This window comes from Meriones unguiculatus, chromosome 11 (genome assembly GCF_030254825.1).
Source record: "Meriones unguiculatus strain TT.TT164.6M chromosome 11, Bangor_MerUng_6.1, whole genome shotgun sequence".
Lineage (NCBI taxonomy): Eukaryota > Metazoa > Chordata > Mammalia > Rodentia > Muridae > Meriones > Meriones unguiculatus.
This window is the reverse complement of record NC_083359.1, coordinates 4518869-4533063: the sequence shown is the minus strand read 5'-3', so window position 1 is coordinate 4533063 and position 14195 is coordinate 4518869. Positions and strand designations below refer to the sequence as shown.

At 46.3% G+C, this 14195-nt stretch overlaps 1 protein-coding gene across 1 annotated transcript in view; it reads left to right on the top strand.

Annotated features, from left to right (window-relative positions):
* Myh13 (myosin heavy chain 13) overlaps positions 1 to 14195 on the top strand; it is a 45149-nt gene that overhangs the window by 30034 nt on the left and 920 nt on the right. The window contains exons 26-37 of the mRNA XM_060363471.1: positions 1716 to 1842; positions 1929 to 2047; positions 3824 to 4020; positions 4671 to 4854; positions 5886 to 6051; positions 6675 to 6805; positions 7713 to 8021; positions 8103 to 8306; positions 10167 to 10292; positions 10574 to 10744; positions 12638 to 12742; positions 12841 to 12936. Coding sequence (XP_060219454.1) covers positions 1716 to 1842; positions 1929 to 2047; positions 3824 to 4020; positions 4671 to 4854; positions 5886 to 6051; positions 6675 to 6805; positions 7713 to 8021; positions 8103 to 8306; positions 10167 to 10292; positions 10574 to 10744; positions 12638 to 12742; positions 12841 to 12936 — 1935 coding nt within the window. The remainder of the gene's footprint in view (positions 1 to 1715; positions 1843 to 1928; positions 2048 to 3823; positions 4021 to 4670; positions 4855 to 5885; positions 6052 to 6674; positions 6806 to 7712; positions 8022 to 8102; positions 8307 to 10166; positions 10293 to 10573; positions 10745 to 12637; positions 12743 to 12840; positions 12937 to 14195) is intronic.

Here is a 14195-nt window from a genome sequence, read left to right as displayed (position 1 = left end):
CTTCCAGCACTCGGGAGGCAGAGGCAGGCGGATCTCTGTGAGTTAGAGGCCAGCCTGCTCTACCCTGTGATTTCCAGGTCAACCAGGGCTACACAGTGAGACTGTCTCAAAAAAACAAAAACAAACAAACAAACAAAAACAGTGCAAAGTCATCCTCAGATACATGGTGAGGTCAATCTGGACTATATGAGACCTTGACAGAAAGAAAGAAAGAAAGAAAGAAAGAAAGAAAGAAAGAAAGAAAGAAAGAAAGAAAGAAAGAAAGGGGAAGGAGAAAGAGAGGGAGGGGAAAAAGAAAAGGAATAGTCATCCCTTGGTATCTGCAGTGGTTTGGTTCTAGTGCTTCCATAGACATCAAATTCATAGTTCAGGATCTCAGCAGGCTGGCACAGAATGCGTGCATACCATCCCATTTAAATCTTCTGCAACTCACACCTCCTCAGATAGGTAGGTCTCTAACAAGGCCAGGATAGATGTGTGCCCTGCTACACCCGTTCTTTCCCTGTGCCCAGTCCTGCACAACACACACTTTCATTCTTTGCCTGGATACACTCAGGCTGTATGGTGTGGGTCAGGGAGGAGTGCCAAGCCTCCACAGTGGCTGTCACAGAGGGCTCATTTGGTCCTATATGAGATAGTGGCCTGGGATATCCTCAGATAATGTAAATGCTATGAAAGTAACTATGCCCTCAAGGAAGAACCTCACAGCAGATGACAACACAGTGGTAGGAGCATTTGTTAGAGGAACATAGGTGTCAGTCAGCTTTATAGCAGATCATTCTCATGCCAACTAATATAGTCTTAGAAGGCTAGCATCAATCCCTTCAAAGAGTGGTACCCAAATGATCTAATTACCTCTCCCTAGGATCCACTGTCTAAAAGCCCCACCACCCCATGGTACCACCACAACAAAGGCAAAGTTTCACCTCACAGCATCCTGCTTCTGGAATGGCTTTATTTTACTCTGTGTTCTCAACTTTAAAGTCCAGCATTTCTATTTACCTTACGTTTTCTTTTCTTTTAAGTGTTGTATGCTTTGAGTTTTCTCTTTGAAAGTTGTCCTCCCTCTCAGACCACTCCCTCCCTGCTGCTGGAGTTCTTCCATGCACATCATCCTCAAATATGTCCTGAGTTCCTTGAGGACCATCTTTGATCCAACACCCCTGCTTCTTCTGCCCTTTCACACTTTCCAGTCTGAAGGGAAGCATATGCTTGCTTTATTCCATATTTCATGGAAAGGGAAGAGAAGCGAGGTCTGAGACATGCACAGAGGGGCTTGGATGAATCTCGTACAACTAGGCAGATGGAAGGCTTGAGCGGTGACTTTCTCATCTCAATAACTCACCCCCAAGGACTGCTGAGGCGTTGAAAGAAACCCTGCAACGTCAACGCAGGGCTTGGGAACAGTATCCGTCTGCCTATAGACTTGCTTACCTTCCAGCGTGATCCCAGGGTTCCTTTGAGGGGCATCATATGAGAAGCTGGTTCTAATCACTGTACGCAAAATCACCAAAGCTGACATTCCATGCTACTGCTGATCAAAGAGCAACCGCACACAAAAATAAAGTAAATCCGAAAGGATGATTCTTAAAGCCAACCCTTGTATGCTCCGTGTTTTCTTTAGTCCAGCAAAAGGCCAGACATCAAAGAGTCCATTGCGGTGCTGGACACCAGAAACCCACTTCCCCATTCCCATTGGCTTTTTTGTTTTTCAGAGTAACATGGAAAGAATGTGCCGGTCTGTGGAAGACCAGTTTAATGAAATCAAAGCCAAGGATGACCAACAGACCCAGTTAATCCATGATCTGAACATGCAGAAGGCAAGGCTGCAGACCCAGAATGGTGAGGATGGCAAGCCTCCAGGGCCCAGTGGGGACATGGTGTTTGGCAGTCCGCAATGCTCAAGTGGGGTCACGTCTGTTTGACAGGGGAGCTGAGCCACCAAGTAGAAGAGAAGGAGTCCCTGGTTTCACAGCTGACCAAAAGCAAGCAGGCCCTCACCCAGCAGCTAGAGGAGCTTAAGAGGCAACTGGAGGAAGAAACCAAGGTGAGGTGGACTCTGAGGAAGCTGTCAAATAAACCTGGGCAGCCAAGCAAAGTGACCCTCGAGGGAGGCTAATGGGAGGTGAGCTGCTTAGAGGGAAGACTGCTTGGAGTCTTCTGAATCAAGTACTGAATCAAGGATGCTTCATCTCTCTGCTGTTCACTGTCATAACAACCTGTTCCTGAACAACAGAGGGCCTTGGGACTCGGTCTCTTTCCTCAGGACTGGAAAGCCCTAACAAGCTGCTCCATCTCCTTTATACCTCCATCTCCCATAGGGTGGTCTGGTAGACTTCCCCTCCACTCAAAAGCACTCCTTCCCATTACTGCACTAGTTAAGACCATCTCATGCAAAAATTCACCCCAGCAGCTTAGAATGCCGGCCTCTTTGTGGTTCACCTCCAGTAAGATCTGTTCTTGAGTACCCTTTCTCCCAAAAGACTACATGGCTTGGGGGAGAGCCTTTGGGTGCTTACACAAACATCATCATAATGCTACCGGCAGCATCTTGATATAGTTTATAATGCAAGTCTATCTTATAAACTGATAGGAACGATCTTCCACATTCTCCTCCCCACCCCCCACCCCCCCGCTATAGTGCTAGACAGTACATAAATTCTCAGCAGAGCAGGACACAAAGCAAGTGCTACCAATGCTAGCGTTTCAGGCACTAAAACCAGAATCTACACATGCAAAACTCCGCAAGAAAGGAATCTGCTTTGATCTGGCTGAGACTGCTGCACTCTGGGTCAGAGTTACAGGGCAATCTTTTGAAATTCTCTTTGTCTTTCATTTCTGGCAAAGAGCAGCACTGGATTTCTCTCTCGTCTTTCTGTTCTGAGGTAAGGTTTTTGGTGGACTAGGGCATGAGGAGGAGTGGTGAGAACCAGAGACTGAACAAGCAGAGTGGATCATGGGCAGTCAGAGACCGGCTGGCCTTTCTTGGCTCTCACTGTAGCTGTGAGGCCCCTTCCTTAGGCAAAGACATGCATTTATTACTTTTTCTGTCAAGGATGCACTTCTGCAACCATTACAGCCAGAGCTTAACACTTGCCCTGTCCAGAGTGTAATGAGGGAGGAGAAGGCTCTGGGCATCGGCTCTCACCAGAGGCCCCCAGTGTCAGGAGGCTGGCCTCTGAAGACCCCAGAGGATGCTGTAGCTGCTTCTTGGTCACGGCATCCCACCACATCACATGAGGTGGTAAAATGACGTCCTCCTTTTTTATTCTGTTTTAACTCTTGCATCACAGTGTGGACAGCAGCCCTTTGGCACTTGCCATTACTTCATTAAAAAACCCAGAGGGCGGGCCTCCAGCACAGAGCCACACCACGCGGACTGTGTAGAGACGCTGAGGGTGCCGCTTTACGTGTGTCATATACACTTCTAACGTTTCCTGTGGCCACTTGGGTGGACATTAAGGGAGGACTGTGCCATGTAGCTCAGGATGCCCTAGAACTCACCATGTGGTCCAGACTGCCCTTGAATTCACTATCCTCCTGTCTCAGTCTTCTACATACTGGGATTATAGATTTGTGCTACCACAGCTGGCTAAAGAGTAATAACTTTTTCTTTACTATGGTGTAGTATTTTCTTTTAAAAGTAAATATAATTATGAAAAAAAAACTTTTAAAAAAAAATATAAAAAAACAAAGATTAGGTATGCTAATATGACAAGATTAGTGAATCAACACAGAAATGATTCAAACTGGGTACAGCTATTTAAATGAACATACCCTTACTGGGAAGAGGATTTGCAACTGTTATCATTGTACTCTTCAGGCCAAGAATGCGCTGGCCCACGCCCTGCAGTCCTCCCGCCATGACTGTGACCTGCTGCGGGAACAGTATGAGGAGGAGCAGGAAGGCAAAGCCGAGCTGCAGAGAGCGCTGTCCAAGGCCAACAGCGAGGTGGCCCAGTGGAGGACCAAATATGAGACAGATGCCATCCAGCGCACGGAGGAGCTGGAGGAGGCCAAGTACGGTTCCATAGGAGAAAAGACCCTAGAAAAGGCTCAGGAAAGCAGTGCCCCTCCCCTCACTCCCGAGACTCTCTCTCTCCTTTGTAGTTTCTTAAGCTTCCAGAGAGTGCCCCTCACTCTCCTCTTGATGCAGTCAAGAGACTCAGTATTCCAGACTTGTGTAAGTGCTACTGGCCAAACAGAACACAGCACTTTATAGTAATCTTCTCTTTCATAAGTAGAACAAAAAGGGTAGCACGGTAAATGCAGAAGCCAGTGGCCCAGCGGTCTACTGCCAGCACGAAGCAGTAAGCACTAGGAAGCAGTCTGTTCCTATACAATGCACCCTTGCTGGGTTTTCCGGTGACCAGCACAGTAGCCTTGCCTATTCCAACAGCCCACGAATAAGAGTAAGACTAAGACTAAGAAAAAAAGAATAAAATATATCGTACAGAAGTGCTACAATGGTTGCTGTGGTGCTAGGTGATGGGAGTTTTTCACTTCTGTCATAGACTTATGGGACACGATTATCGCGTAACCGCACAGGGTCCCCACACTCCCGTGTCAGAGCTCAATCAGCCTCTTCCACACTGTCCATTCCCTTCAACCTGACAGTCACTTGCTGAAATATCCTGCTCTGATGACAGAACGGCATATGGTTCTCCTAGGAAAAAGCTGGCCCAGAGGCTCCAGGAGGCAGAGGAGAACACTGAGGCTTCCAACTCCAAGTGTGCCTCCCTGGAGAAAACCAAGCAGAGGCTTCAGGGGGAAGTGGATGACCTCATGCTGGACCTGGAGAGGGCCAACACAGCCTGCGCCACCCTGGACAAGAAGCAAAGGAACTTTGACAAGGTCTTTCCCCAACTGCTTCATGGACATGGTGGTCTCAGTGGCAGCCTTTCACACGTGTGTTCCATGAGGCTTGCAGCTAGAGTCTGGGCTCCCGGCTGGAAGATGCAGGGAGTTTCTTTACGTCTCTAAGGGTTCCTCAAAGGGAAATTAACTTTTAGTCAAAGCTAATTCAAATTCTGATGAACTTGTCATGTAGACTGAATATCTTTAACCCCAAGACCCCAAATTTGAAATTTTTGAACAGCATGATGCTACAAAGGGAAGAAAACTCCATGTCCAAGTTCATGTGACGAGCGGTAGTTAAAACATGGACATGCTTAGCTGGGGAAATGGCTCAGTGGGTAGAAACACTTGCTACTCAAGCATGAAAACTGGGTGAGGTCAGAACTGATCTCAGAATTCACATAAAAACTGAACACACAGCCTGAGCACCTGTGATCCCAGCGCCGCCAGAAGATGGGAGGCAGACACAGGGGAATCAGCAGAAAGCCCAAGCGGCGGCTGGTCTAACATTCTCAGCACCTCCCCTTAAGGTGGAAGGTGAAGACCAGCATCCAAGGTTGTCCTCTGACCTTTGCATGTGCATGATGGCATTCTTACACCTATATTCACACACACACATTCTCTCTCACACACATGCACATCATATATTCATATACATCCCCATAAAAGCACTGTACAACATTTCTTATGACCATAACAGCAAATGACACAAAAATGCATTTTTTTTCCTGTGGCACTTGGGTCTTATCAATAAGGTCTCTTATGTCTATTCAAATTCTTCAACTATTCCGAAATATGAAAAACTATCCATCAGATCCATGATACTCAGCTTATATTTTAAAAACCCAGCAGGGCACCTGTAGAGACATCAGACTTTGGAGTCTGTGGCTTAGGTTAGAGCCCACCTTCTTTGGTCCCCAAGAATGGGAGGGTGAAGCCTTGGCATTACTCACAGCCCTTGTTTGAACAATCTCTTTCAAGTCCTCCGGGCTCTTCTGTTTCTCTTGTTTCCCATTCCCTCGCTGCAGGTCCTTGCAGAGTGGAAGCAAAAACTGGACGAAAGTCAAGCCGAGCTGGAAGCCGCTCAGAAGGAGTCCAGGTCTCTCAGTACTGAAATCTTCAAGATGAGGAACGCCTATGAAGAGGTGGTGGATCAGTTAGAGACGCTGAGGCGGGAGAATAAAAACCTGCAAGGTGAGCTCCCTTCAGCACACAGATGAGTCAGATTACCCTTCTCCTGCCAATTCCAGCCCCGCTTAGACACAGCCCCCTCCTTCCCACGACCCTACAACTTTCATGTCCATCAAGCCTCAAATTTACTAGCGTTCCCTAAGGCTCAACCCTTCTTCATGAAAGGTGAAATGGCAGCTGATTCTTTTTTTGAGGACTGAAGCTACCTAGTTAGCTGCTAAGCCCTCTGCTATTAGAAAACAAGAGACTTGTCCAGTCCTCAAGTGATGTAGCAACCTTGAGCCTCTTGCCAAAGCTCCTAATGACTTCAGACTTCTGACCAATAAAATTAGACAGCATCCGTGCTTCCCTAACTCTCTGCTGGTTCTGAAAGACACAGAGTCTGGTCCTTCATGATGCTTCTGTATACTTAGGGTCATAAAGAATTCTCTTCTTGTTGTTCATTCTCTACATAGTTCAGGTGAGGCAACACGTCTTTGTCTAGCCTCCACTTCATCAGATCGGCTTCCCGTATTCTCTCTTCTGTAAATGCCATGACTGAGCTGCCATCCCCTAACTTGTCTGGCAAACGCCTATGCTATGAGCTGGAGCCTGTTGAAAGCTTAAATCAAGCCTGTCTTTTGCAGAAGAGATTTCTGACTTAACTGAGCAGATTGCTGAAAGGGGCAAAAACCTCCAGGAAGTGGAAAAGATGAAAAAGCAAGTGGAGCAGGAGAAGTCTGATCTGCAGGCTGCCTTAGAAGAAGTGGAGGCAAGTGTCTTGTCTGGCATCGCATAGGAAACTGAAAGAAACAGCAGGCACCCACCCACACGGAGCCCTTCCTGCCAGGGGCTTGGGGTCCCCACTGGGAAGAGCAGCCAGCCAGCCCTGGATCTGAAAAGCCTGGGCAGAGCCACTTTATTTTCTGGTGTCATTTATCTTATGCCTCCTTTTGAGAATAAATAAATAAATAACAACGCATTATTTATTCTCAATATCTTTTCTCCCTCAAAATCTTCCTCTCAAGAAAGAAAGTGTCAATCACCAAGCATTCTGAGAGATAGCTCTGTTTCATACAGAGTTGTTCAGCATCTCTGGATGCCTGGAATCCTGTGTCACCATAACAGACCTAGAGCCACCTGGGGTCATGATAGGTCGTGGTCCATACAGAACAACCAGTGAAGATATTTCTGGAATTTGGCTCATGCAGAGACTAGAACAGCCTCCAAATTATACTCACTATTAAATATGCTACTCATAAAAATATTTACTAGTCCAAACGATGTTCTGCCATTTTCAAGAAGGAAGATTACTTGTTAATAGCAGATACAAAATTTTAGTCTGACTTTCACTACTCTTGGGGACATTCAGGAACCCATCAAATGCTCAAACCCCAGAGCTTTGTTCTTTTTTGTATAAAGTGAGCATCATGATGCCATAGTTTGTAAGAAAATGATCATTTAAGGTGAGTCCCCCAGGTGTGGTGGCCTATACCTATAATCCCAGCATCCAAGAGGATTATAAATTTAAGAACAACTTTGGCTTACATAATGAGTTCCAGGCTAGCCTGGGCTACAGGAAAAAAAGAAGGAAGGAAGGAAGGAAGGAAGGAAGGAAGGAAGGAAGGAAGGAAGGAAGGAAAATAGTGTTACTTACAAAATTCCTATTGCTCCTTTGCTCTTAGGGTTCCCTGGAACACGAGGAAAGCAAGATCTTGCGTGTCCAGCTAGAGTTAAGCCAGGTAAAATCTGAGCTTGACCGAAAGGTCACAGAGAAGGATGAGGAAATCGAACAAATAAAGAGAAACAGCCAGCGTGCTGTGGAGGCCATGCAAAGTGTGCTGGATGCAGAAATTCGAAGCCGCAATGACGCCATGAGGCTGAAAAAGAAGATGGAGGGTGATCTCAATGAGATGGAGATTCAGCTGAGCCATGCCAACCGCCAGGTGGCGGAGACCCAGAAACACCTGCGCACGGTCCAGGGCCAGCTTAAGGTGAGCACCAGCCGGTTTGGCAGACCTGCGGGCCCACAGCTCACCCTGAAGCTCTGCCCTCACTCCTGGTTTCCCTTGAAGGATTCCCAGCTGCACCTGGACGATGCCCTGAGAAACAATGAGGACCTCAAGGAGCAGCTAGCCATCGTGGAGCGCAGAAACGGCCTCCTGCAGGAGGAGCTGGAGGAAATGAAGGTGGCCTTGGAGCAGACAGAGCGGACCCGCAGGCTGTCCGAGCAGGAGCTGCTGGACTCCAGCGACCGTGTCCAGCTGCTGCACTCCCAGGTATGTTGTCTCCTCCACTCAAGTCTGCCCTGGGACAGGTAGGACAGACGCTTCCTCTCCCTAGGGAACTCCTCCTCCAGCCTCTACCTCATGTTCCCTGGGCGGGGGAGGGGTGCAGAGAGAACCTTGGCCAGGAGCTCCCCACTCCTCCCAGACTAGCGGTCAAGACCAAGCTGGGAAAACTTTGACTCTTAATTGATAGAGCTCTGGGCACTGATCAGAGCTCTATCAATTAAGACAGATTAAAATTTAACCAGAAATAGAAATGAAAGATCTTGCAGGCTGCATGCTTTAGGATTTGAAAGCAAGGAAGCAGAGAAGGATTCAAGGAGAAAACACAAGTTTAAAACCCTTATCCAAAACACACAAGGCAGGTCTTTACTTGGGGCCAGAGGTGTTTCCCATTTGGGATGATTTGCATGTGTGAATATTTGCATATGCGTAATGAGAAATACTGGGGGTTGAGGACAGCCTAAACCTGAAACTCATTTCTTTATATGCATACCCTGAAGATGATTGTGACTATGGTTCATTGCATGGGGTTGGATGTAGAATTTTGCAGTTATGACACCATGTTGCTACTCAAAAGTTAGATTATGGCTCTTACCTGAATTTCAGGAGTTCACATGAGAATGAGTGCTCAACCCAAAGTTTAAGCTGAAATATTAAGATAATAAAAATTTTCTTCCCAAAAAACTATTTTTATTAATTTTATAAAAGTTTTAATGATACTTGATCTAAAACATCATAAGCAAGCACATAGAAGGAAAAATCAATTAAATGGTTATCGTATTCGGTTCTGTTTTTAGATCTTTGTGAATTACTTAAATGTTATGTTTTTATAAAACTCTGATTAATATTTTGCAACTTCTAAATTTCATTTAACAATGTCCAGAATATGTTTCTAAATCTTTAAATAATTTTCAATGCTGTAGTTTTCAATAGCAAAGAGAAAAAAAAAAAACAGACTATGAAAGCTGAGTAATATAACTGCAAAAAATCCTCTATGGCTATTTTAGATTGTTACCAATAAAATTCTTTATTATTATAAAGACTAATTAATGTTGTCATAGTTAAATTTTTGCATTCATCTGTGATTATTATTGTCAATATCTCTGGAAGAAAATAAATTTTAGGGCCAAAACAGTAAAGACATTTATATATAATACATGTAAATTACTTCTTAACAAGGCTGTCCCAATTTTTATTCCCATTTATTGCCATGTGAGGACTCTTCGACAAAGACCCTAGCTGTTAAATCTTCACCAGTTTTATTGTTGAAACATACATCATTGGTTTATTATTATTATTATTATTATTTTATTTGTTTTTACTTAGGATGAGACAGAACACTTCATTTGTATATCTGTTATATTTCTTATGTGTTTTAACTATTTATTTTTCTTGTCGTTTTTTCTTACTAAATCTCATTTATATAAGAACTGGGACTGTTTTATATAGAGAGAGATATAGATAATGTTTTCTAGTTTGTCATTACTGTTCCAATTTCAATTCCATGCATGGCATATTTTAATTAGTAGAAGTATTTTTCATTTTACATAGATGTGTCTATCAATCATTTTCTTGTTCCAATGCCTTTTACTGAATAATCTATCTATCCTCAAATGTTTGAAATTCTCCCTTTATCATTTACCCAATTTTCTGATGTACAGCTCTTGGCTCTGTTTCAGAACTTTCTGTTCAGCCAGGAATGATATTGTACCCATCGGACCACTCATGTGGAAAATAAGAAGTGGAACACGACTATGATTCACCTCCTTCCCCACCCACGGCCCTCCCTTCCCATTGTCTTAAGTGCCCATATGAAACCTTCACCCTCAAATCTAATTTTTCTTGCAGAACACGAGCCTGATAAATACCAAGAAAAAACTAGAGGCTGACTTGGCCCAGTGCCAGGCAGAGGTGGAGAACTCCATCCAGGAGTCCAGAAATGCAGAAGAGAAGGCCAAGAAGGCCATCACTGATGTGAGCATTGTTCTCCACAGAGACAGCAAGCAGTGGGAGCCGAGAAAGGGGGATTTCAGACCCAGAGTATGGCAAGGGGGTTTTATCTCTTCTGAGCACAGCCAGTCTGTGGTGGCTTCCTGGAGAGACATCAGGGGAAACAGAGTCATTAGAGAGGCAAAGTGGGACATGATGACGGGGAGGGGGAGGCTCAGCATGAGGCACGAGATTGCAGCATCATCTGTATGCTCTGGATGGTGCTGGGTGGGTAGCACACTGATGTATGCTGTGGACTGACCCAGGCCGCCATGATGGCGGAGGAGCTGAAGAAGGAGCAGGACACCAGCGCCCACCTGGAGCGGATGAAGAAGAACATGGAGCAGACGGTGAAAGACTTGCAGCATCGCCTGGACGAGGCCGAGCAGCTGGCGCTGAAGGGCGGCAAGAAGCAGATCCAGAAACTGGAGGCCAGGGTGGGTGATTTGGCACTGGCTTTCCTAGTGGCCTTGTTTCAGCCATGAACCAAAAGTTTAGATTTAGATGATGGGAAAGCCATGCCCCACCCTCCATCTCTTCTTCCCTCCCCCTCTTTCTCTCCCTCTCTCTAACCAGTTCTTACTGTTTAGAACTCACTGTGTAGACCAGGCTGGACTCTAACTCACAGTGATCTGCCTACCTCTGTCTCCCAAGTGCTGTGATTAACAGACACACACACACACACACACACACACACACTCTCTCTCTCTCTCTAAACACAAAATTCCCCTACTTTGTTGGGTAACCAGTGCTCCTTCTGTATAAAATGTCTGTCTCCTGCTCTCAGGTTCTTCTTTTTCCATCTTTTCTATATGAATTTCTTCTATACCAATCTGCAGTTGTGGCATACATCCCACTGCGTCCCCAAAGGAGCTTGCCTGGTGCATCTTCCTCCAAATTAATACACGGGAGTAACTTCACCTCCCCTAGTGCCAGAAGGCCTGCACGTAGTCCTGAGCGAGTCTCACAGTCCTTCGTTTCCACTGCTGAGCGCTGTTCTGTTTACTAGGCTTCTTGGTTTTTTCCTATGGATCTGGGTTGGATTATTCCGGTCATTCTTGAAACAGGCTGCACAAACACTTGACGTCTCAGGGAAGGGCTGCCTAGAGGAGGTTGTTAGAATATCTCTTTTGTCCTAGGAAGAGAGAGACAATGGAAGAGTGGGCAGGAATGGGGAGGAGGAGGAAGAAAGAGGAGAGAATTTTCCCAAAAGGGAGTCCCATGTATAATTGTTCTTTCTTTGAGCCTTCCTAGAAATGTGGTCACTAGGCACATGGTTCCTTTAAAATATGCAAAAGTTTTTATTATTTATTTATTTTTATTTATTTGCCTCTCTGCTCCAAATAAAATTTTCTTCCCTTCCTTTCCTATGTACTGGAGTGTAGGCCCATCCTTTTCATGGACCCCTTCCAGAAGGGGAGAGGACTAGGTCCCAGGATACCTGCTGGTTTTTCCCAGCTTGGCTAGGAGCCTGCGGTCACCTTACCCTTGCACAAACACTTTAAATGCCTTCCAGTCCCAACTGCCCAGCTTCATAAGCTTACAGAGGCCTGGAGAACAAGCCTGGAGGTGGGGAGATGTGTGCTAAGACCTGACAAAAGAAGATGGAGACTCTATTGAAAGGAAACCTGCTCGCCCTGGGAGCTTTCTAGGTTGCTCTAATGAGTCTCCCAGCATGGGCTGTCTTCTTCAGTGCTGTTGGGATTCCCCAGGGAGAGAGCTATGCAGTTGGTTGGAACCCTCACTTCCACTTGGATCTCTCTGGGTTATCTGGGATGGCATTGCGATATTGGGACCACAGTTGATCTGCCATCCCAGTGGCTGCCCTCTTCCCCCAAGGCTTCAGAAAAGGCGAAAGAAAGCTATGGCACTGAGGCAATTCCTCACACTCTTTTCTGTACTTTGTCTTCTTCCATCCACCTGTGAGGTGGACTGGGCAGCCCATGCTTGGCTCCCTTTAAATTCAACAAACGGCCTTGGGTTTGGACACATTGATCTGCCCACGTTCCCTACTGCCTTGTCTAATTGGAATGAAAGCATCTGTAAAGAGATCAGCAGGTTTTACCTGTGAGGATAAGCAGGGTGGAAGCCCAGCCTTGTAGTACCCTTGCCAAAGGATGTAGCCCCAGAGGAAGGGGCCTTTTTGCCTAGCCTGACTCAGTAGCCAAGTGCCTCCGCCCCAAGAGGGCATATGGCAATAATCTATAGAAAGCCACTCCATGGACTGAGCCTAGGAGGAAACACCTCTGTAAAACACAGCAAGGGAGCTAAGATGAGTCGGTGAGAGAAAGCTAGGATCCTTGACCTCACTGCCCTTTTACCCCACACAGGTGCGGGAGTTGGAAAGTGAGCTGGATGCTGAGCAGAAGAGGGGAGCTGAAGCTCTGAAGGGGGCCCACAAATATGAACGCAAAGTCAAAGAGATGACTTACCAGGTAGCGAGCTCCAGACCCCTGGAGACTGTTATGTGGAGCAGACCCCAGCAAAGGGGTCCAGGGGCTGTAGGTGTGTGCTGCGGATGCTCTGTTTGCAGGCCGAGGAGGACCGCAAGAACATCCTCCGGCTCCAGGACCTGGTAGACAAGCTGCAGGCCAAAGTGAAGTCCTACAAGAGGCAGGCAGAGGAGGCTGTGAGTACGGGAGGTTCCTGTGTACCTTGTCACCCAATGGGGTGTCCATATGAAGCCCGAGTGGGAGCCAGTGCCCAATTAGAATCACTCAGAAATCCCCAGGCCTGACTGCATCTTTGAGTCACAGAGAAACACCTGCCCTTCCTCTCCCCTTGGTCTGTGTTTGTTGAATCTTCTCCTCCTCCTAACTTTCAGTACCTTCCCAGCTTCTCCCGGCCACCTCCATCCCCAGCCCGCCTCTCTTTATCCCACCCTTCCCTGATTCACTCTGCCGGGCATCTTAGCTCACTCTGCTGGCCTTGCATCATCCCAACTCTCCCTATCCAGGCCAGCCCACCTACCAGCTCTTGCCCTCCCACTCTGAAACACCTCATCCTAATGGTTCTCATTCCATGCTCTACTCTCGTGGCCCCCCACCTCCACACCCAGCCTTCCACAGCAACACCCTCAAAGTCCTTTCCCGTCTCTGTTTAACTGCCACCTGAACAAAAGGTAAAATCAACAGGAAAGACAGGAGCTGGTCCAAACCAGTGCTTTGAAAGATGTCCTCCAGGCTCTTTGGGTGTAGGGGCTACAAATAGCAGAACAAATGGGCCAAGGTGGGAAGTAGCTTTTTCCTTATAGGAAATAAATTATGCAGACAGGTGACACTGGCCTGTGATCTCCAGCACTCCAAAAATGGAGGCAGGCAGATTTCGAGTCTGAAACCAGCCTGAACTACATGGAGATAAAATGTCTTTTAAAATGAAATGGAAAAAAAAAAATTCAGCATGAATGGGGTTAAACTAGTTGCCTTCAAGGAATCCTCAGATTTTATAGCTAATGTGTTAATTAACTCTCCAAAGTGAAAGGGCCTCTAGAGCAGAGCCCTTCTGCACTTTCTTGGCTTTGGGGTTGTATTTTATTGCCTGCAAAGAATCTCTCAAGACCAATGTTCGAATGAAGAAATGGCTGGTATATGGCCTCCCATTTTGCTCCCTTTCTTTCCTGCTCAGGAGCCTGCTCAGTTACCCTGAAGAGGAATACTGGAACCAGTTAAGAGTAGGGGGTGGTGCATATCAAATTAGTAGAGGTCCCAGTAGGAAGATACAGAACCATAATAGTCTATCCCAGATACATGGTTATTATCAGAAGCATAAAGCAAAGGGGTCTTGGACCACTGGTCTGATGCCTTCGGGTGTTTTGAGAGAACTTTGGATCTGGGTCATCTCTAGGTTATATGAGAGAGCTATTGTACAGAGGAAGTTCAGGGACACATG